Here is a 24,554-nt window from a genome sequence, read left to right as displayed (position 1 = left end):
AGAGTACCATGGACATTGGTAATAGCAATTGCAGAGGACCTAGGAATATTAAGAAATAATCCCATTGTCCACATTGCCGTAGACTGCTCCAGCTATCCTTACTACAGTCTCAACTTGTGCCTCAGTAGCAAGAGCCGCAACCATGCAGCTGATGCTTGAACGTGAAGGAGTCTGAAATAGTTGGTTGGGTTTTTTCCAACTTCCAAAAGAGCCCTTAGCAGTCCTGTCCCTTGGTAAGCTAATGATTTTTTTTTAGATGAATAAAGCAAACCCCACTCAGCTGGCTTCCAGCAAAGCATGTGATAACAGAGGGATCTGGGAGAAGTACAAGAACTAAGGCAGTTGCAGAGGCAACACCAACAGGTTGGTCTGAAGTGGAAATAGGTCAGAGGACTCAATGAACCATCAGCATGCTGCAGACATTAAGGAAGCAAAATTGATCTTATTGAGCAAGTTATTCCTGGTAAAGGTGGTAAGTAATGCTGCTGTACAAGGCATATTCATGTTCAAATAGAAAAGGCACCAACAGAAGAAGGTCCAAAGAAAGGACATTTGAAAGGTGGCAGCCCTTCTGCAACTGCTTTGTGCAGGCACTGAGGGGAACTGGGGTCTGATTGCTCATGCCAAGTCTGGTGAGTTACATCTGGGAGGAATGGAGAATTTGGTAATGGAGCTCTAGGACCTGGCTGATAACGGCAGACAACTTTGTAACCGTTCACTGGTGTTAAACCGTTATTTTTTTGCACTGATGCAAAAACATACAAGTGCAAAACAGAGGGCGCTCAAAAATAAGCAACTTTTAGGGCTGTTTATATCTTTTAAAGTGTGGAAGAAATATCTTTTAAAGTGTTTTAAAGTGAACTGTAAAGGACAAAAGCAGGGCAAAGATGATATTAATTGTAGGGGCAGATGAAGAACAAGAATTATACCAGCTTTTTCTCTCATGCTTAACATTAATCTAAAATGAAAATAATTAATAATAGCATCTTTTTTAAAAAGGCATAGTTTTAGGATAGGCTATGTTTCTGTTTTCTCCTAATAGTCGTATTAGCAACTACAAACTCCGAACAATTCATAACATGATTATAATCCCAATTCTCCTCTAAATTGGGGTATCAGGACAAGGGAATTTGGGAATCATGCTTCATACTTTACCTATCTGCAAATTGGGACGGTAATAAATGCTACATAAACAATAGTTAAGAAAGGCAGTGATAGAAAACTTCAGTAATACAGTTGCCTGGTAGTGTGTATCTCCTGAGCTTCCATAATCTGTAGTTCAGAAACAAAAGTTTCTGAAAACTAAGAAATGAGATGGTATCTTCTACAAAATGGCAATTTCAAACTCCAACTGATGTCCAAACACACGTGTTATCCTGTGCTGCCTTTGAACCATGTTAATAAGAGATGCTGATGCCTGCCTGAATTTCAATCAAAACACCTACTCTTTTACAGAACACTTACGTCTGTCACAACCCCATCAACTAATACCACATGACACTCATGACATGTCATTAGTGCCACAGACTACACTTGTCTGCTTGCCCTAACTGCTGGTAAATAACCATGACAAGACAATCGCCTTCTACAGGTGATTAGATGTGTAGATAGATGTGTAGATAGATCTACACAATACAATACAGAGCTGAATCACACCAGATCTTTCAGGAGATGCAGCTCTCTTCAGATTCAGAAAGGTCTGACCTGCCCTTTGCACAGGTGGACGATCCACCTGGATTTCTTCTTGTGTAGCTGCAAATGGAGTGCCTTCGTGGCTCAGTGTTCACACAACGAGCACATAAGGAGGTTTTGCAAATTCCCCAGGATAGCTCCTGGCTCTGGACGGTCAGAATTAAGTGCTTTGGGTCATTCATTGTAATTCCTGGTTTGGGGAAGTCTGCGTCTCAGTGAGCTCTCTATTCAGGAAAGGTACCAATAAGGCAAACTTAAATGAGTTAAGATTTTGTCCTTCAAAAATAGAAACGAAGGAAAACTAGACAGAGCGAGAAGAGAAATAGATCAGGATGGAGGAGAACGGGAGATACTGAGAAGCCACTTCCTGCACACTGATTGAAGTACAAGGAACAAGGAGCACACAGAAGTTTAGGAATGGAGAAGAATATAACCAACAGTATACCTCCCCCAAAAATGTCTTTGATGTTAAAAAACATCACTTGAAATCATTTGGAGAAGAAATTCTCTCTCTAAATCACAACTTTATTTAAGTGAAATATTTCTGAAATGGAAAGCAGTATGTTTATTGAATTGAAGTAATCCTGTCTGAAGCAGTTAACATGGCTTATTGCAAATCCCCAGATCATCACAGACAAGGGAAATCAATGAGAAACTATTAATTATAGTGACATATTTTTTGACAAAAATGCTATCTCACTTGAAAGAATTATTTTCCTTTTATCTTCAATTTAAAAAATCACCTCAATCACAGTAAAAGCAAACAATGACATCTCATCTCTTATTTGAGTATTATTTTAATTTTGACTGCTATTGAAGTAGCTGCCACATTCTTCTGCATATTGGAATTTGAAATCTTTAATCAGGCTTCATAGGGTGGACAAGAAAGGAAATGTGTAAGTATATACAATTTTAATATACAGTCCTTGCATCCCCCATATCTAGATTTTGATCTCAATTGTGCAAGCTTTCTTACATTACCAATGAGTACCTGTAATGTGAAGGAAATTGATTTTCATCGTCCCCACTGCTACAAGCACTGGTAGCGTCTAACGATAATTAAAAGATACGCTGTGGCTCTTCCGAAGTTTTATGAGATTTCCTATCTCATTCATAAACTGGGGAGTATTGATGTGCTCAGCCATTTTAGAGTTAAAACACATTATTGTTCTCTACTTGGATTTTCAACTATTAGGAGACCAAAGGCAAAACAAGGCAGCCAGCCTGTCTTTAACATTCTGCAGTGAAAAGGGAAAATCAAGACTGATAGAAACACTCTTTCCAACAGATACTAAAAGAAGATTTAAAATATTCCTTTGTTTATCATTTCCAAAAACTCACCGGTTGTCTCACACGGCAGAGCCAATTCTTCCAAAATAGAGCCTTGAACTGGTGTACGGCATGCCCCATATCGTCTTTTCTTTCCTTCATCCACTTGCAGAGTGGCTTCTTAAGGACTTTCTAACTCAGAATCATCTCACCAAGCAGTCTGAACCTATTTTTCAGTAGCTGAATAATTCCAGCACTAGAGAATGGTGCAAGTGATTTGCCTGCCTGCTGAGAAAAGATGAGATTATGTTTCTGCCTCTTGTTTTGCATTCGTTGAGGAATCTCATCTTTCCATTTGCTTAGTGCAATGAACAGTAAGGGGATGGGTTTGTATAAATGCCTTCAGGGTGCTTTACCCCACAGTATATATTCTGCGCTCGTTTCTACTTTTCTGGAATAAAAATGAATGCAAATAACAGGAAAAAAAAAGGAATATGTAACACACATTTGTCTTTTTCCAGAGTTCGGTGACTTTCTGTCACTGCAGTGTTCGTGTCATTTTGCATGCATATGCTTAGATTTTTGAAATGAAAAAAAAAAGAAGAATAGTAGGGAAATAAGTACACTGTTTAACCACGTAGCCCTATAAATGTCTGTATACTTCTAGAACACCCTTATAAGCACGCATCTAGCATTGGGGTGGTCCCATTGCATCATCATATGACTGTTTAATTTTATCTTGTAAGAGGTGTGTGTTTGACATTTCATTCTCCTTTTTCAGTATACTATTACCTACGTAAAGGTGGAATATTCTGATGAGTTAGAAAACTGTGTTAATTAATTGCCACGTGCCACCCAGGATGCAAATCGGTCTTCCAGCACTTCCTTCAGCAAAGAGGAGGGAGGGCAATTCCTGGATCTGTGCAGGGAGATCTGCAGGAGGGGACCCTGCGCATACCTGTGGCAGTGGGGCCACCTGGAGACGAAGCAGGTGTCTGGCAGTGCAGAGCTCTGCTGTTTTACTGGGAGGTGAGAACGACTACCCTACCGATCGGGAATGCCACCTTGAGCAGAGGAGTAATCTTTCTGTACATTTTGTTCTACCCAAATGAATTGCCTAAGATAGAGTCTGATCCCCCCAAGCTCTCTGTATGGTCAATGGAGACACATAACACAGCCATTATAGGAGGCGATTCAAATCACCTAAAATCTGAATCAGTGCAATTCCTGAACAAATATTCTTTATTTCTCATTATTGCTGAGTAAATTGCATCATTACACTTTCTGCAAAATGTGTTACTAATGAATGAAAGAGACATCTTAACAATCATGGCTCTTTTCCCACATTAAGAATAAAATCCCCAAAAATCTAAAAACTTTTTGGATACAGAAGTCACCAGTGAGCAATCCAATTTCCACTAGACTTAAGCTGAAGCAGCAATCTAAAAAATTAATAAATATGATACTTCTGCAATGAGCAACTGCACATCTGCAGGTCCACTGAGCTCTGCCAGTTTCCATGGGATGAGGTTCAGCTGGTGTCTTATGTCCAGTGTTTGAGCTTCCCTTTCCCAAGTTCTGCACCAGCAGTCACCCAGCAGTAGTTTTTGGCCTTCCAGAGCATGTTGTGAAGCTTAGTTACTCCACTTCATGTTAAACTGACCAATTAATCTGTTAAAACCTTTGTATTTGAAATGGTGCAAATTTCTGTTTTAATTTTTACATTTTCTGTTTATAATTTTTACAGGTGTCATTAATTTGTAAATTTTTACATACTGGTAAAAATCACCTCCCAGCAAAGCAGAAATCATAGATGCGGTCTGTGCTGAATGCACAGTCTGTTCTGATGCAGGACATGACTAGTTGAACACCCTTCTTCCTCAAATATGGTGGGATTTCCTTTTATTTTCTTTGCTCTGAGGCTGAAAAATTACTGGAATAATCATTGCATCCAAAGAAGAGCAACAAAGCTGGTGAAGGGTCTAGAGAACAAGTCTTATGAGGAGCAGCTGAGGGAATTGGGGTGGTTTATCCTGGAAAAAAGAAGACTGAAGGGAGACCTCATCGCTCTCTACAACTACCTGAAAGGAGATTGTAGCAAGGTGGTGGTCGGTCTTTTCTCGCAAGTAACAGGCAATAGGACGAGAGGAAACAGCCTCAAGTTGCACCAGGGGAGGTTTAGATTGGATATTAGGAAAAATTTCTTCACTGAAAGAGTTGTCAAGCATTGGATCAGGCTGCAGGAGAAGTGGTTGAGTCATCATCCCTAGGGGTATTTAAAAGCCATATAGATGTGGTGCTTAGGGAAATGGTTTAGTGGTGGTCTTGGCCGTGTTTGGTTAACAGTTGGACTTGATGATCTTAAAGGTCTTTTTCAACCTAAACGATTCTATGATTCTGTGATTTAGCTTTAAATAGAAATGTGAAAATCCTCAGGACGTACTAAAAAACTAAGTAACTCGGTGTTTACCTGAATTATGTTAAGCATATTTGTACCTCTAAGGCAGGGTTTATTAAGCTATGTATGAAGGTGGGTCTACTGAGCACATCTTCGGTTCTTCCATTAACCGATTTCCCGCTCCACTGCTCTGTCATGGTACTGGCAAAGTGCACACCTCCAGTGGTCATCAAGCACGTTACCATCTTCCTGCTTCCTCCAGTGCTGAAGGGCAGCCCCCGTGCTGCGCAGCAGAGACATGTCCCCCACATCTCACCTCTCCCATCATCCCCCCACTCTGGGGCTTTCCTCATGGCGTGCCCTACGGTGGCAAAATGTAGCTGGGCAAACAACCAAAAAGGAAGAAGGTACCTCACCAAGGAGCTCCACTCACAGCTGGCTGGCACTTGCATAAAGGATGTTTCTCTGCTTTCAGTCAAGCAATGCTAAAATTCCTGCTATTTCAGAATATGTAACAGTAATTTTATTCACCAGGACCAAAGGTGAAACTCTGAGATAGCCAAGACGAAAATTCTGTGCACAAAGTATGCATGTTTAAACAAATATTTGTCAATAATTGAATATTGTAATATATGTATGGATTCACACAGCCATTTTTAAAAACTGGAGAGCAGAATCTATAGTGTGTGATTTGTAGGAAATTATAAATTAATCATTCAGCATAATGAATTACAAGCAGTTATTTATCAAAGCAGCTGATATAGAAGGCAGTTCCTGACTGGTACGTAAGCTAAAACAGCTCACACGAACCACTTGCCAAATTAGTTTGAACAAGTAGTTCTGCAAAATCTCTGCTCATCCAAGCGTGTGATGTGTGTAATTCATTATGCTCTATATAATTACATACTCCTAAAAGTTGCATTCTATTTTTTAATGCTAAACAACTTCTCATGGATACAGGAAACAACTATTTTGTATGCAATTAGTATTTAGTACTAATGAACTACTGACTCCTCATTCTACTATATAAGACACTCAATGGATAAACACCTTTCACCAGAGAGTTCTGTTAACTTAATTTGCCCTCATACGTCATTGTCCTTTCCTAAAGAAATTCATTCTTGCCTACTATGGTGTTCTCCAGTAGTAGAGCTGGTTTTTACAGAACAAAATTTTATGAAAGTAAAAGATACCCCATAAACATTCAACCAAGAACAATCCCCACAGTGGTACTCTGCGAAATTACTTCTAAAAGTAATTTTAGAAGGAACAGGATGTATAAGCCTGATTGATTGTATTATTTGCAATGTTGGAGAAATATGAGAAATATGAAATCAATCTACCACCCACCACCCTCCACAACAAACCCTTGGCACAAAAGAGACAATAATATTAAAAATTAAGCTCACGGGCAAGAAAAGCAAATCAGTTCTAAATATTTTTGGAAAGACGCATCAGCTATATTGCTGCCATCCTGAAAGCTCTTTGGTGTGACTTAGGTTTCATCAGTACCATGTCAAGCGGTGTCCTGTGCAAGTACCCATCTAAAATAGCAACTTTGTTTAGGAGTTGCATGTACAAATTGCTTGAAAAGGTTCAAACGCAGCACAATTGCTGGTAGGCTAAATAAATTATATGCTTTCAAGGTGCCTTAAGAGGGTGGCTGTAGTCAGCAGTAACATGTTGAATATTTCAGGGGAAATTAGAAGGTCTTATATTTCATCATGTGCTCCACTCATTCCTTCTGGAATGGAAAAAAAGTATGCTCAGAATTGGGTCTCCAAGAGAGATAGTGACTTGCCCTTTTCTGCTTCTGCTTAGCTTTAGCAGGCTTTGTCTCAGTTTTAACTTAAAAGTTTACTCTTATAATATGCAAGATATCCAAACCCACCGGGGCAGAAAAGGCAGAGAACCTTCTTTCAGCATTCATCTCTGGTTTTAAAACTTGACTGCTTTATAATATGATACCATCAACACGTCACGTCTAGCCTACAGCTTTAATATAGGCTAATTAGAGTAGGTTGGCAAGCACATTCAAAGAAACATAGTTTTATATGTTAAATATGTTAAAGCCCAGGAGACAAAACCACTTTTTGGCAGACAGTCAAATCATATGAGAATATAGCTGGGAATCTGGTAAACTAGCATATTTTCCTACCGCCACCCACAACTTCTTTCACAAGGTTTACCGTGTGATCCCAAGGCTTTCCTTTTAACATTATTAGGAGTACTACTTGTAAATATTTATACGGCACTGACCTGTTTTGCAGACAAAGCGCCTGCAGGATGACATCAATTAGTAGCATCTTTCCTGGGAGACACTTCCTGTGTGCAAAGTTAGGATAAGACGAAAAATGTTAGTTGTGGGCAAGGTCAAATAATAGGGTGATTAAAATGAAGCTACACATTAAACAAAAAAAAACAGACCTAATTTCACGAGGAAGACAGTGGTTTGTTGGAGCTTCTGGGCAGCTCTAGGAATTTTATTCTTGTGATATGGCAGACTGAGAGTAAACTGAAGATTTTCTTGCAGTTACAAGCTCAGCGCCGACAAGAAGCATCTGGAATCAGGTTTCTGTGTCGTGTAAAACCGGCTCTGTCTGTCTTTTTCTGCTGCTGCATTTTGTTTGTAGCCTGAGCAAAACCATTGCCCCTGTCAGCATTACTCTTTCTTCTATTATTGCACCATAGAGTTTCAGATTTAATGTTGCTCTGTTCAGTGACCTCCTTTCTCTTCAGGCAGAAGACTTTATTAACTGCAATCTGATTCATACGATGGAGCATAATATTAAATGGTAATTATTCTAGAAAGAGAAAGCATGTATTTAAGTCACTCCAACTCAAAATCTGAGAAACTTTCAGGGAAAGTAAACCTCAACATCTTGTAGCAAACTGTAATAATGCCATCAAATCACAGTACCATGCTTTTTTGTATTCGGTTCTTGCATGCAGACCCAATCCCCAAAGCTCAGTTTGCTGCTCGCGGTACTGAGCACTGCGTTCAGAACATAACTGACTGCTGATGGGCAAATCTAAAAACATTCACGCCTTTGTATCTTGCACCTGTCTTGACCATGGAGACGAAATACATCTCTGATACAACTGTATAAACATTATATTTAGAAAAATATTGAGATCCAGACTTGAGAAGAAAATCCATTTCGGTTACATAATGCATCGAAAATCCTTTGTAAGGACTTAGGAATAATGTTAAAAAAAATATAGCATATTATATGTGTATAATTTCAAGGAATACTGGAATTACTGAATTATTGCTTGGATTTTAAATGATGGATCAAAACATTTATACTCTAAGCACTTCTGGCAATAGGTGATTCCAAAATGTTCCTTTTCAGGATTTCTCATACCTCCCATTAAAGAAAATCCTTCTTTGAAGTATATTAGGACACCAAAAATAAAAATCCACTCCTTCAGGTCACTAATCAAGTTCTGCACATTCTCAGTCTCTTGCAAATGTGAAACAAATGCGTCCTAACCTATTGCTATTGTGGTCTCAACCATTTCTTTAACAGAAATGCAGGAACAGGCCAGAAGAACACCATGAATCATAGAACAAACCATTGCTAGAAAATGCCATTTTCTCCCTTCAAACTTCCATCCTATTAGTATCTTCTACCTTCCTTCTTTGCTTTTATCCCTTCTGATCTCTGGAGTAAACTGATTCTGTAGTGTATTGCTAGGTGCAGCGTGGCACAGAGAACAAAAGTTGGTCTTTGATTTGAAATTGAGGTTTCCAGGGTTTGCAGGATTTGTAGATCTCCCAGGAGATACTGCACTATGTAATATCAAACATATACTTAATATCTTACATACTTCCAAAAATAGCACCACTCCAACTCTTGATTCATGCTCTGCAGCCTACACATGCTGCTTTTCTATATGATACAGAAATAAGGTGAATGGCTAATATTAAAGAACTGATTTGCGTATAAAAGCCTGTTAAAAATTTTATAATTCTTCATGGACGTTTTTGTAAAATCTCCAGGAAGGTAACTTCGCTGCCGGATGCACACAGCTGAGTCATTTCTTTATCTCCCTGTCCACTTGCAGTCACAAGGGAAAATACAATTGTTCTTATCAGGGTAACATTCTGGCAAGTTTCCTCTGAAGCTAATAAAAGTATTTTATTGCACGTAAGAAGTGTCTATAGAGCATCCTCTTGCATTAGGAATACAGCATTACAGGATGGTGACCAGTGGAAAAGAGCAGGATACTTCCTCTCCTTTGAATTCTAGTTGTTATACATCCCTTTACCCCATCTATTCGGATGCACGGAAGAGAGCATTTTAGCAGAAAGGAAAATACAATGTCTTAAGGAACAGCGGGAAGGGGAAAGGACGCATTTACAAAAAGTGAATGGCTAAAGGGGTTTCTGCTAGGGTTTTGTGTATTGTGTATCTCGAGTATGACTATTTAATAGAATAGTTGCATCACTCCAGGAATGCTTGAACCCGAGCTCCAACTCAGCCAGGCCACAATGCTAGTTATATTTTGGCACATAGCACGTAAGAGCTTTCGTATTAGTTATCAAAATACAAGTGCCTACTTTATATGACTGTTAATACAAAAGCTGGGTAATTTCTATTACGGAACTTTTTCTTTTTAATCAGTTGCCAGATTCTTGCTGCCCTTCCTTTGAAAAGAGAAATCACACCATCTCAGATTTACACCTCCGGGATAACTGCAGTAATACGCTTTCACAAAACTTCACACAGCCACACTAGGTGTTTCTTTTGTTTTCTTGATAAAACATCTCTTCTCCTCTTTAGGTAATTCATAGTAAGTATTTCTTTTACAACAGCAAACTGCCTCCTCCAAACCCATCCTGGTCAATTCGGTATAAACTTTTTTTCAGCCTAGAGTGCAGCACATTGCGTCTAAAGTCATCTCCTTTTTATTTCCTTGCTACTGTTCTGAGAGCAGGAGGTTGCAGAGCAAGGATGTGCTTTGTTGCACAATTCCCAGGAGAAGTCACAGGGCTTCGTGCAACGCCCAGGCAAGCACTAGGCATAGTTAAGCACAGCTTTTCGTAATTTTTTTATTTATTTTTTTTTTAATAAGAAAGGAACAGTTCAAACAAAATGTGGAGTCATTCCCACATGTTTGGTGAAAAAAAAGGCTTTTTTTGAAAACTTACATTCACTGTATAGCCCAAGCACAAAATGAGAAAATGTGTTTTTAAAATTAAAGGAAGACTAAATTAGTAAATTAAACGTATTTAAACCATGGATTTTTTTAAACAAACAATACTTGTATCTTTTCCATTATGCATCCCCACTATGCTCCCCAGTCGAAAATTCATCAAATCTAAGGAGATTAATCCTCACTGGCAATTTCTTATTCACAAGAGTCATCCCTTCCTTTTTTAATGTTCTCATCACATCGCTTCCCATTTCTGTCACTTATTGGTGAATGTGCCTACTGCTGCATCACTCCCTCTTAGAACTAACTCTCGTGCTTTTAACAGACTGTTGCAGACTATAATCCTTGAAAAGAAAATCTCAGTGACAGCTGTTCTGAGAGTTTAGTCAGACTCTTCTGCCTGCGACTCCTCTTTTTCCACTGCAGCAGAAAGAGATAAATGCATTTTTCTTTAGCTGACCACATAATTATATTCTAACCCCAGCAGCAAAGCAGCAATGAGTATGCCTGAAAAAAGAAAAAAAACACTATGGTAGCAGTGATAGCAATGGTAGCAGAAAAACTGCTGAAATGTTTTTGATGGCACGTACAGTGGACAGGTATTCTCCTGTTCTTCAGAAGAACTGGGAACCATGCAACACCGAGTGCTATGTCCTGAAGACATGGAGCTGAAAACCAATTTAAAAAGAAACAAAGGAAAAGGGAAAAAATGAACTACCATAACGCAGCCTTGTGAACATACTGTGCATCTTCTGAATGGCTTTGGTTTCTCTTCAGTAAGCAGGAGCCTTGATTCACCAAAAGATTTTGAGTTATTCAATGCAAAATTATTTAATGCATAAATGTTTCCTGGGTATTGATTCAATCATGTAGTTAAAATGGGATATGAATGAACCTTGTTGGATCAATATTCAGGAAGTATAGCTATTCAAGAGCTCAAAGTCAAGTCCTTAATGCTGAGAAAATTCAGTCCCACACTTTGCAATTTCATGAAATTTTAATATATGAAAATAGTATTGTTTATTTGTCAAAGTTTGCAAAAAATAAACTGCATTCACTTTAAGTTTTCTTTACAAGTGAAGCAACCAAGACAATTATAATTTATATACTTTTTTATAATAACAAGAAAGGGATTAGCATTCTTAAATTAATTTTAATTTGGTGGTTTGCAAGTACTTGGCAATAAAGTTTGATTTTCTTCCTACTTTTTCTTTTACAGCAGGGGTAAATAAAGCTTTTTCATACATTATAGCAGGCTTGTCCTTTACAACAGATCCACTTTCCAATTCACAGAAAAGTAAGTTTTAAATCCAGCAACGCATAACTAAGCAAAACTTAACTGAAGTCCACTCACCACATTCAGTGCCCAAAGCACAGTGATATAAATGATTAACTTCCGCAGGGACACAGAATGCTCTAAGCTATTTTGAGGCAAAAGACCTTTAATGCACAGAACTCATGACCATGACTTCAGCTGCGCGAAAGCCTTCTGCTTCTGTAAAACAAAGATGGATACTTCATACTTTCCCAAGACTTTTCTTAATGAAATATCCCACTAACTTCTGTGGTCTCTGCTGATACTCCACGAGTACGTCGTGTGAGCTACTAATCTGATCCCCTTCAAGCCGATTCAGAAGAGTGACACACACTACAGCACCTGGAAATTAAAAGGCAGCATTAGTTAGAAATGACATTCTGGCACTTCTACAGTTCAAGAGCATAAACATTGGAATGAACAGCTAGAAGATTAGAAATATGAGAGAAAACAAACCCCCAAAACCTGGTGCACAGTACCGTAAGATGCTAGGGGACTAGCATGCTGTAGATGATATAAAAAGAGTTACAAATAGCGTGAGATGACAGATCACTACATTAATAAAGCAAGAGCTCTCAGGGAGCTGCAGATACTTGTTATATCATGATTCTTATGTTTTTCTGTATAGGAATTATATTTCACAAGTGCCCAGGTCTTGACTGGTAGGAAGTGATCAGAGACGCTGTTCTAGAAGATGCAGTTACAGCCCTCTGCTATCTACCTTATGCCCAACTCAAATCCCTGTGCTGTAGATGCCATCCCTCGGGAACCAGCAGACGAGTCGCTGTGACGCTCAAGGATGGGGAGCACTGCAAGTGTAGGAGGATCTCATGGATCATCTCAGGCTCATCTGCTGCCCTTTGGTAATCAGAGCCCCAAAGGTAAAATCCCTCCTTTCAATCCAGCTGGGCTCTACCATGACTCTTCTGCATCCGGAGCTTCTGCTAGTGACAATTTGCAGAGCACAAGCAGTAATACACATTGCAGACCTACAAAGTACAGACGGCAAGAAGGGCCAGGACGCCCAATGGCTCAGTGATACAATGCATTGGGTTTTTAATCACCCTCAAGCCAGTAAGAAATGAGGATTTTTGATATAACTGTTGGCCTTTTTCCTTATTTTTCTCCATTTTGTCCTCCTTGAGTTTAAGGAAGTTTGAGAAACATCAGTGTTTTAAATTGGCAAATTCCTTGCCAAGGAAAATGAGACACTATAGTTAACATGGAAAGTAGAAAGGCACAGTATTATATTCTTTGCAATCACTTTTTTTCCTAATCTTTACTGAAAATTAGTTAGCTTATGTAAAAAAATTAAAAACTTGTTTTACAATTAGGAATGATGCTTCATGACGCTACTAAAACCCTTCAACTGTTTGAGAATTAAAGCCATAAGTCTACACAAAATACCCGTATTTTCCACTTGATATGAAAGTATAGAAAGTGATTATAGTTTTATGTATACGAGAATCACCTGATTGCTTAAATTAACCACTTACTTCCTGTAAACTTCAAAAACTAACTGAAGAAAATGAATTAATGCTATAGGGTAATTAGGTACTTTAATGATTTACATGCTTGCCATGGGCTGGAATAGCAAATGACAGAACTAAGCTGTGTAAGAGCTACGTGAGGAAGTTTGCAAAGTTGTGAATACATATGACCCAAATCAGCCAATCATAGCAACAAAATTATAACCAGAACTGGGTTTTTTATGTGCAGAAGGTATGTTAACACCTCATTCATGGTTTTTACCACAAACCCCCTACAATGCAGAAAACTTCCTACAGCTTGAATGAAGTGTCTTTAAGTTAGTTTACCTTTGACACCGCTGAGATTACACATTGCAGCAAATACGGAAGACTCCATCTCTATGTTTCTGACACCAGAATCATAAGCTTCCTTCAAATATTGCAGTTTCTCCTCTTCATTATATAAGCAGATTGCACCATCCAACCTGCCCTGTCCTGCAAAGTCATTTTGTAGAAATTTTCAGAGTAATGAAGTCACAGAACAAATTCAGTTTCTCAAACACCCAGTTATTGCAGTTTCCCCTATACAGTGTCCAGCTTTTACTACCACTCTGTATTTTCACATACAACCATCAGGACAAAGTGATTCTTAGCTATTGCTAGAGTTTCTACATTTTACTGGTATTTTTTATAATGTGAACGATGGTAGTTTATTTGGACTCCTCCAGCTAAAATTCGCAAATTCATAAATGGACAAATGTAAGCAGTAGTTTCCTCACATGTGCGGCACGCGTCAAAATTCAGCAAATGTATAACTGCATAACTTTCAGCAACTTCATATAAGCTGTATGGAAGTGCTGCAATTTTTATGTTTAATCACTGTCTAGAAAAACTGCCAGGCTTGAAAATGCTTTCCTGATGCTACCTTAAAAGGATGAACATTGTATTACTTAAAGACTCTCTAAGGTAAGAGATGAAGAGTCTCTTAAGCTAACTAGCTAATACTATTACAATTTTGGGAGAAAATTAGCGTATTCAAATTATTCAATAATAACACCTACAGATAAAACAGCATCAGGTTGTGTACAGTAAAGTCGAATTACACAGTGTTTTACTCAGTATCTTTGTTTTCAGGAGACATACTCCTAAACTAATGCCCTTGGGCCTGTTTTCAGTTTTTGCTGTACGAGTTGAAAACATTCCTGATACTTTTTTTTTTTTAATGTCACTTGCACCTCTGATTGGTGTCTGAGGAGATACACAAACTACCAGTGTCTGCTTCTGACCAAGCTTGAGCACTGTTATGAAGACCACGTGTTCTGCTGTGCATTGCACCCTTTGCCACCTACCCAGTAACAGCCAGAGAAGGTAGTATCAGGTGCCACCCCCACTCTGTTCTCGCAAGATTTGAAAGACACTTGTGAATAGATGGGAGATCAGAAAAGCACCTGAATGTCTATACGTTTATCCAAAGTAAGTCTTGGAGGTTTGCCTCTCCTATGGAGCAGCACTGACACAACTCAGCAAAATATTGTCTTCAGTTGTCTGATCACTGCTTTGCTCAAAATGTGCACAGGAAACAAGTTCCAACGCTTCTTTTAGAAAGCTTTAATTAAATACTTAATCAGTGAAAAAAAAAAAAAAACCAACCAAAAAAAATCCAAACCAAAACAGCCATAAATAATTCTCACTCTAATCCTCTAAGATGCCTCAGTAAATCACAGAAATTTTGTGACAAACATACCTAACTGACGAGTACGCGAAAAGCGTACAGCAGACTATATGTATTTCAGAGGATCTATTAGAGCTGGGGGGAAATAAACCTCCACAAAATTAGAAGTTCAATACAGCAAACTGCTAAACACAATACTTGATTTTACATATATGAAAGACAGGTTCGTTATGGTTGACAAGACAACTCAAAGTAGGGATTGTGTTCTGTTCAGTGAACTGTACGACCCTTAATGTTAAAATATTATTCAATATTTATCTGTTGCTGCTTACCAATATACTTCTGTTAGTCTGTCGCCAGCCTTACCTTCGTAGAAATCCAAAGTGCACATAGTGTTTCCAATGACTGTATTGAATTGATTGATTTCTTTACTGCACTGCATCAGTTCCCGAGCTAGCTGTTCATCCAGGTTTGTACTGCGAATTACAGTCTTCCCCAGAATAACCTGCTCAAACTGAGGTTTGAAGGTGGCGTCTACAGACTGCCTAGTTATAACCACTGAGCCTGGCTCCAGACCTGTAGCGGGGGGGGAAATAAATAAATAAATAAATATAGCTTCACAAAGTGGTTAATGCTTTGTTTCCACACACATAAAACATACATCTTGACCAAATCCTGCTTCCTTTAAAAGTGGCAGGTTTGCCCCTGATTTCACCAAGAGAGTTTTTTGTGCATGCCCAGCTGCTTCAGTTTGGTATTACAAATAATTTTTGAAAGAATGAAATTTTTACTTTTTCACTACATATTCTTTCTCACTTCATACTTCTCATACAGGACAGGAATGTCCTTCACTTTGTCAGATCTCCTAAGTGCATTTTCTCTAACCAGAGAGGCATATAGTCCCTTTTCTTTCAAAATTATGGAAGCAAAATGATTCCTCTCCTGTGCAAAACTGTTTTGACCATCACTTACTTGTAGAGAGACGCTTTACTCTCATGGAGTCATAGAACTGTTATGGTTGGAAGAGACCTTTAAGATCATCCAGTCCAACTGTTAACCTAACACTGCCAAGTTACCATGAAACCACGTCCCTCAGCACCACATCTACACCTCTTTTTGATACCTCCAGGGATGGCGACTCAACCACTTCCCTGGGCAGCCTCTTCCAATGCTTAACAACCCCTTCACTGAAAAAATTTTCCTAATATCCTCACAAAGATGCTTTGCTTTGAAGAAAAAAAAAAAGAAATCAAGAGGGGAAATACCTATTCCACCAGAGGTGCCAATGCGAATAATGGTTATGTTGGAACACTTGGCATGATGCAACAGTTTGATCAGCTCATGTAACATGATTGAAATAGAAGGAATGCCCATACCGTGCTGAAATGAAAGCAGAAATTCATATTCAACATTCATATAGAAAAAGCAAAATATGTAAGGAAGAAGGAGCTGGACAATATCTCCTTTTTTTTCCAAATGCCACTTAACTCACTCCCACAAAAACCCTAACCCATGGGCCTGCTGAAAGGCTACTGCAAGTAAACAGAAAGACTCCCACTGACTTTGGTGGACTACGGATGAAGTACAGTATTTCTAAAAATCATGAATTATAAAATATGTACATTCTCAACAGTATAAGCAGTGTCCTTTGCTAGTAGTTGACAAATGCACTTCATCACAGAGCCCGTCTCAAACACAAGAAAAACCCCACCCTGATTTTTTTTACCAACCTGAAGTGCCAGTGAATACTTAAGCTAATTTTTTTTCAAAACTCAGACATTGTGGTTTAGTCACAAAGTTCAGCAAATATGAGTCCACCTTAACTTGATAATGTGATAATTACAACTCAAAATCAAGAGTGCAGAATTATACTACAGTTATGTAATTGCAATTGAAGTTTGTAATCATATCTAGAAATTAAAGGTATGAGGTTTTAAAATGCATACATGAGTTGGCGGCACAAGTCCCATGGAATGCTACTCTTAAGCTATGTTAGCACATTTGACAATGCCACTGCAGATACTTAGCTCTGGATATGACACAGATGTTTTTTCCAGTACCCCACATGCATGGAATGACCTTCTTTCCCCATTATTCAGGATACAGAACAGGGACGAGGCAACAGTCAGTCTGCTCTAAAAATTTATACGGCCAATTCCTGCAACACCTCAGTGGTACACTGAGGAAAAAGGAGACAAGAAAGGAATAAAGGTCTCGGAGATTTGCCCTCATACCAGAAAGGGCTAAAAAGGAATTCTTAAATAGCTGACGGCACTATTTTGAGCACAGCTAATAAAAACTTGAAAACCTGACTTTGTCTATTAGGTGTTCAAAAGAAGTGCACATTGATATTTTCTACTTCGAAAAGCACCCCGTATCTGATTAGGTGAGGTACTTACACTGACTGACAACACAGGTCCCACTTTGTACATTGCGTAGCGGTCAGTTCCCGCACAGATGTTGGGATAGTCGCCGCCAGGGCTCGCAAACCCCAGCTCTTCAGCTATGTAGGCGATAAAAGATTTCATCCGCGAAGGACTTCCTCCAACACATACAAACTGGGGTGGGACAGTATTCAACAAAACAAAATCAACTGCATGATTCGGTATATCGAAGAACATGCAAAGGTCATGCAAACACCTTCAGTTAACACAAATCTATTCCCAGAGGTGGTTCTTCTCATAATCATTCTGAAAAGCCATGAAGAAAAATTATGGGAAAAAAAAAAAGACACCCTTCTATATAGCACTCAAATTCCTTCATCCTGTTTAAACTAGCAAAAGACAGATATTAGCTTGAAGGCCCCCCAAAAGGGAGTTCTTCCTGAATAGAGACTGCAGCATTTGCCTTTTTACTGGATGAAGAGAGGCAGTCAGAAACAATTATCCCAAATTTTGCTTGGTATTGAAAGCGACAAGAACCCATAAAATCTTCTCCCCTTTCCATTCATTCCTCAATTGGCAGTATGCTGACATTTTCTCTTCGTTTGAAGACAGCTACACTTCCACCTTCTGCAGAAAAGCTTAGGCTTGCTGAATGAAGTGAAGCATCCTACCTTTACATCTCCAAACAATGCCGGAAAATCATGGGTACCAGTCCCAAGAGCAAAATGGTACAGGATGTCTTCTTTCATTTTCTCCAGGTGAGGGTTGCAAAGATGGATAAAATTCTCTCTGCCAGGACAGAAGCATTGTGAAACAAATAGAGTATATACAAACGCCTACATTGAACAGGTGCTAATTTTACAATGTCAAGCAGCAAAAGTTGGGAAATACCACACCTAAGTATGCCTGCACTACATTATTTTCGTTCCTCATGCATTACTTTAAGGAAATCCTAAATTTCGTGACCACCTTACATCTCGAAATAAATCACATATGATATTTAACATTCCGTTCCTTGCACAGGATGAAATTGCTGAAGAAAAGCCCAGATGGTAGGATGAATTTGCAACAGTGCAACCCTTATCTTAAACAATATTAAAGCTGTGAACCAGGGTAGGTCTTTACAGTGAGCAGAACAACAGAAGCAGGACCAGGGAATATTCAATAGACCACCTTACTACACAGACAATCTACAGCAAAGCTGAAAATCAAAACTGGCCTCTGTGTTTTGAGTAACCCTCTGAGCCACTTAAGAAGGGTAGGAAGATTTGGGCTTTATAGACAGGCCCAAAGGGAATTTCTGGCAATTTGGCTTACGGTAACTCTGTGTCATCCAGCCAGGAGGAAAAACGTCTATGGCATGAGACTGGCAACAACAGTACAGAGGATCTGAAGTAGGAGAGGAAAGAAGCAAATGGAAATCTGAAGAAAAGAAAAAAAAAATGCAAGGAAAGGGGAAAGAGAGGAAGAGGTCAAAAGAATTTGCTTCCTCTTAAGTTGCTTCCTGTAAGGAAGAGATACAGCTTAAAAAAAATAATAAATGAATCTTTCTAAAGAACCAGGAAACTACAAGGCAAGGAGGGAAAACTTAACTACTTAGCATGTGGGATCACCCTCATGGTAAATTTTGCAGTGGACTAACTAAGAAAGCTGAATGATTCATAGAATGTCTGCCTTCTGTGCTTGATGTTTTAAGTTCAATTGAAACAGGTAGGAAAGGGTAGTCAATAATCACAAGCTTAAGCAAAATACTGGCCAATACTTCAAAGTAATTCCTGAGAGATGAAATTAAGCAACAAATATCTTCCAGACACAAGAAGATGACTTAATAGCTTAATGAAGGCTCACTGCAGTCACAGCACATCTCAGCAAATTCAAACTGCTTTGTCAGAGGAGACAAACAAAAGAGTTTGCCTGGAGTCTATGCAAAACATTTTTAAGAGTTTGCAGGAACAACTCTGAAGCCTAAACATAGGCGTTTAGTGCTATTTTAGATGGTTTAGGTTATCTTGTCTGTCTTCTAATGACTCTCCAAAAGGGCAGTGCTTTTCTGTAGGTCCTATGTCTTATCTGCCAACCCTATGCAGGATGTACTGGTTACCTTAAGAAGCCTAAAGTGGCCCAGATGCCCATGCTGAGGTCACTGAACTGTTCTTTGGAAAGCAAAGAAAATAGTTACAACCCCAATATTCTGAGTACAATGGCTTCTGTTCTTGAAATTCTCTCTCCAATGCAACTGCACAGCCAAAGAAAGAGGTATCATCCCAATCCACCCTCTTTGTCCCTGCCCACCACAGACTACCACCTTCAGCAACTGGAAAAGCAGCCCAACAAAGCGGGTGGTTCGTTCGCCCCTTCAGTAGTAATTCCTTTCCATCTCCCACGTGCCCCATTTGCCTCTCTTCGTACAAATCCCGCCTGAGGAAGAACCAAAGGCTTTGGTGGCCTTTCTTCTTCCCTCCAAGAGACCTGTTTGACCCTGGGAGAAATAAAGAGTAGGTTTACTGCTCTTCAGAGAAGGCGCAGAGGGCCCAGGAGTTTGCTGGCTCACATGAGCAGAATTCTCAGGCTGACTCCTCTGAATTACTCCTGTTCGGTTTTGTGGGCCTCTCTACCCACATTTAATGGGTAACTCACTAATGCATATCAAGTAGCTGGCTGTGCTGATGTTTATTGGAATGGCTTTTACATACAAATAGGATATGACTTGAAATTACTTTACAATTTGTTCTTAGGCAAGCAAAAAAAAATATTTCCTTCTTTATGAGAATACCAGCAATAAAAGCTTCTCTCCAGGAAATAAAATGTGAAAAGGCAAGGCCTCTATTAAAAGTACAGCGAAATTCATGTGGTGTGTGCCACCACCACTGTCTTCATGCCTGGCCTAAATACAGCTTCCTTCCTCAGCAGTGTCTATATTTCACCTTTTTCATCTCATACCCTACCAGCGACACTCTTCAACCCACCACCTCACTGCAGCTAGGGTAGTTACTAACTTGTACTGGTTATCTACCCATCTAGGTCTAATTGCAGACTTAGACCCTGGGGTAAAATGGGCAATAAAAGTAAGCATATTACTATGTGTACACAGGACCAATGCCATGGATTTACAGTAGAGGCAAAGTTTGCCTGATAAAAATCTTTGGCCTGAAACTCTGGGAAGCTAAATCTAAGAACTCTAATTTATTCCCCTCACACTGTTGTAAAGCACTGACGACTTGTGGGGTTTTAAACAAAACATGAGTATCTGCGGACTAAACACGTTATGTACGGTTTTACTAAAATAAGCTGAAAGTAAGGATTAGAAAGACAGATTGAAATATTTGTTCAAACTCTTGAAGTAGGCCATATTGCACCAACCAAAGTCAACATTTCAACAGCTCACTGGATTAAAAAAAAATAAATAAATAACAACATAACCTATGCTTGGAAAAATTCACTGTCGTGATAAATGAAAATGGCTAGCCAGCATCTGTGTTGATGTGGTTGAAGTAGATAAAGACTCCATTTGTCAAAACAGCTTCTACTAGATACTTGACATTACAATCAATATTTGTACCATAAACTTTATCTTAAACTAAATGAGCGTGTAATGAGTTTGGGGGAGAAGGTAAGTGTAAACTTCAACAAGATAATTCATTTCTGAATCTTACTTTGAAGACTGTTCATCATCAGTTTTCTTCTCATTTGAGACACCAGGAGCCATGTATGCTTATACCTAGAATTAATTTAAAAAAAGAAAAATTAGATCTAAGTGCATCGGAACAGTCCCATCTGTAAAGCTAGCATCATGAACAGTGATAGAAACTTTCTATATACATGATAATGTCATGAATATTAACCCCCCCCAAAATAATCCAGCCACAGTACAGCTTTTATAACCGTAGCAAAATGAGCACCTGCAATCTTTTATGGCTGAGCATCACCACTTTCAAACCACTGAAGCTTAAACTAACCCCTTGCTAAGGTAACCCCCGTCTCACGGGCCAGAGAGAGGGAAGTCTCATAGCTAACTAACTAACCAACCAACCAATCCTCTTTCTTCTCTACCTCCCACAGACACAGTGACCACTGAACTTGCCCCCCTTTCACCTCTGGCTCCAGAAGGTCTCTAAAGCTCATCTCTAACTGTCGTATGCCTGAAACCTGAGTCCAGGAAGCATTTTACTCATAATATCTTCTTCATTAAACTCTTCCTACTGACCTTAAGAGCATTTCTATCTGCCCCAGCCTAAGGGTGAGGAAGACTTAACCAAACATGACTCCGAGAAGTCACAGCACTCTAGTTTATCGTCCATCTTTAGTATCTTTTTTCCTCATCCATCACTCTAACCTATAAAAAAAAAATAGAATCCTCCTTTCTGCATTCTCCTTAAATCGGCAAACATATCACTGAGGCTTTGGTGCTGATACAATGACGAACTTATAATTATAGAATGATTCATTTGTTATTATTTTCAGAAGTGACTAAGGCTACGTGCCAAAGTTGGTACTTTCTGAAAATGCCCTTACAGGAAGTACTGAATCACAGTTTTGCTCTACCCTCCCTTACAAATAGCCTGACAGCACGCAGATTATAATAGAGACAGGATTGTAATCCTTAAAAACCCCAGGACTACACTACAAGGAAATAGAAAGAAATCAATCAGTCTTTCAATAGAGTTATGTAACATGTGGATTTTGAAAGAACTGAAGAACCAAACGAAATAAACCGGAAGCCTGCCTACGAAAAGCCACTGAGTAATGGAAATGTCTTCAAATTTATAAGGACGGTTAGTTTTCTTCATTTAAAATATTAACCTTTATTAAATAGACCTAAACTTCACATGTACTAGTTGCACTAAACGTTTACTAGAATCTATGCCCAAGGAAGTAAAGTATAAAAGTTGCATTTAAAATCAATTATGGTTGTATGATTAGAGTCAGTTACTACACGGTATCGCTATTATACCATGTACATTAGGGGAAAAATGCATAATTTTTCCCAAGAAAACTACAGCACCGTAAGTCCTAATAACAAGGAGTTAGAAGATAAGAAGAAGAAACAGCAAAGTGATTTTTATGTAGGTAGATGATACATGGCTGCAAACAAACTGAGGATATTCATTCAGATGCTGTTCAGTGTGCTAAGCAGCCACCTGGCTTTAAACACTGCTCTTGGTTCAGTGATCCCCTAAGTAACAACGTATTTCAAGAAAAACCCAAAGAACAAAGTTCTGACAGTCCAAAGGTCCGGAATACCCTCTCCAACAACGCCCAACAGGAGATGCCTTGGCAGGAACAGAATACAGGAGTAAGCAAAAAGCAGTTTTCACATGGCAGACCCTTCTGGCAAGCAGGTAGTAGTAGCTGACAGGCAGCCAATTAATATAAAGCCATAAAACTCTCACACTGGCTAAACAAATGGAAATTTTGATAGCCACGTCAAAAGTTTCAGCAGCCTTCCTCAGCCAGAGTTGTCACTGATGTTCAAGCATAACATGCTCAAGAAAGGGCATGGCCTGCTTTGGCGTGTGTGCAAATCCTCTGACCGATGTTTTAAAATTATACAGAATCAATTATCACTATTATCTCTTTTTTTTTTTTTTCCTCCCCCCTCCGCTTCCCCTTTCTTTTCTGAAAAGGAAAACCTTAGTTAACAGCAGCTTTAAGGAAAGATCTCTAGTTTGGTGTTGATCCATCACTAGAAAAACCGAAGTCGCTGCAAAATTGATTTTTTACGCTGTGGCTTCCCTCTGGAGACCGCACGAGCAGCGACAGCTCACTCGCCACGCACATCGCCCCCAGGCCACCCGCCCGGCGGAGGAAGGAGCCCGGGGACGGCTCCTCGCCCCGCAGACGGCGGCGGCGGCGGCACCGGCACGGACCCACCCGGCGCCACCTCCGGCTCCCCGGGCCCACGCTGGGCGCTCCCCGCGGAACCCCCCCCTTTCCCCCGCGAGCGTTTCGCCTCCCGGCGAGCGGAGGTGCCGCCGCCGGGAGGAGCCGCGGGCACCCCCGCCACCTGCCCGGCGGCCGAGCGAGCACCGCGGGATGCGGGGGTCGGGGGGGAGGTTGCGGGGGTCCGTCCGCCGCTTCCCCCGTGCGGCGGCTGGCGGGGCTGGTTCTCACCTGGAGCTGCGGGGGCCGCCGCTGGGAACCGAGGATGGCCTCTCGCTGCCACCGGACGGGCTGCGGGGCGACCCGGCCGAGCCGCCTCCCGGCTGAGGCGGGCACCGCCCCGCCCCGCCCCGCCCCGGGGCCGCCGCCGCCGCCGCACCGGGCGCCGTTAACTCCCTGCGCGCCGTCGGCGGCGGCCAGGGGCCTGGTGTGCTGCGGGAGCGGGGTCTGCTGCCGCTCCGGCGGGGCTCTGCTGTGCGGCGAGGAGGTTTCAGAATTTTCTTTATGTACATATATATATACATACACATACACACATATACATGTATGTATATAAGCACATGTCGGCACCCTGAGGATTGCAGAGTCTGGTTAGGTTATATGGACGTTGCTCTCTGCATCAGTCTTTGTAAACTTATATTCATACAGTTCGTCTTTAAGCGCACTTCTTTTACTAGCACTTTGAGAAAAGAGCACCAATGACTTTTGCTAATAGAAGAGAACAGGATAGTCTGGTTGGAAGGGACCTACAGTGACCATCTGGTCCAACCGCCTGACCAAGTTAAAGCATGTTGTTAAGGGCACTGACCAAATGCCTCTCAAACACTGACAAGTTTGGGGCATCGACTACTTCTCTAGGCAGCCTCTTCCAGTGTGTGACCACCCTCTTGGTAAAGAAATGCTTCCTAATGTCCAGTCTAAACCTCCCCTGGAGCAGCTTTGAACCATTCCCACCCGTCCCATCACTGGATCCCAGGGAGAAGAGCTCAGCACCTCCTTCTCCACGTCCCCTCCTGAGGAAGCTGCAGAGAGCACTGAGGTTGCCCCTCAGCCTCCGTCTCTCCAAACTAGACAAACCCAGAGTCCTTGTCTGCTCCTCACAGGACATTCCTTCCAGCCCTTTCACCAGCTTTGTTGCCCTCCTCTGGACGCGTTCAAGGACTTGAACATCCCTCTTAAACTGTGGGGCCCAGAACTGCACACAGCACTCAGGGTGAGGCCACACCAATGCTGAATGCAGTGGGATAATCACCTCTCTTCACCAACTCATGCTGTGTTTGATGCACCCCAGGATGCGGTTTGCCCTCTTGGC

General features: G+C 40.4%; 2 protein-coding genes across 4 annotated transcripts in view; both read right to left on the bottom strand.

Annotated features, from left to right (window-relative positions):
* ABCA13 (ATP binding cassette subfamily A member 13) overlaps window positions 1-3,102 on the bottom strand; it is a 194,277-nt gene extending 191,175 nt beyond the window's left edge. Inside the window, exon 1 of the mRNA XM_063323974.1 lies at window positions 3,034-3,102. Coding sequence (XP_063180044.1) covers window positions 3,034-3,102 — 69 coding nt within the window. The remainder of the gene's footprint in view (window positions 1-3,033) is intronic.
* Window positions 3,103-11,523: 8,421 nt separating this feature from the next.
* UPP1 (uridine phosphorylase 1) lies at window positions 11,524-23,597 on the bottom strand. 3 transcript variants are annotated; one of them, XM_063326212.1, is made up of 8 exons: window positions 23,474-23,597; window positions 21,016-21,080; window positions 18,034-18,151; window positions 17,378-17,536; window positions 16,244-16,358; window positions 15,345-15,554; window positions 13,655-13,801; window positions 11,524-12,179 (listed from the first exon to the last, which is right to left on the bottom strand). In XM_063326212.1, exons 2-8 carry the CDS (start codon window positions 21,066-21,068, stop codon window positions 12,040-12,042), a joined length of 942 nt encoding a protein of 313 aa, XP_063182282.1. In that variant the 5' UTR covers window positions 21,069-21,080; window positions 23,474-23,597; the 3' UTR covers window positions 11,524-12,039. The 3 variants fall into 3 exon arrangements, with proteins under 3 accessions (XP_063182282.1, XP_063182283.1, XP_063182284.1); XM_063326213.1 differs by lacking the exon at window positions 11,524-12,179 and adding an exon at window positions 12,192-12,826; XM_063326214.1 differs by lacking the exon at window positions 11,524-12,179 and adding an exon at window positions 12,193-12,778.
* Between the last annotated feature and the right edge of the window lie 957 nt (window positions 23,598-24,554).

Source organism: Chroicocephalus ridibundus, chromosome 2 (genome assembly GCF_963924245.1).
Source record: "Chroicocephalus ridibundus chromosome 2, bChrRid1.1, whole genome shotgun sequence".
NCBI classification, from domain to species: Eukaryota; Metazoa; Chordata; class Aves; order Charadriiformes; family Laridae; genus Chroicocephalus; species Chroicocephalus ridibundus.
This window is presented reverse-complemented; position numbering and strand designations above follow the sequence as displayed.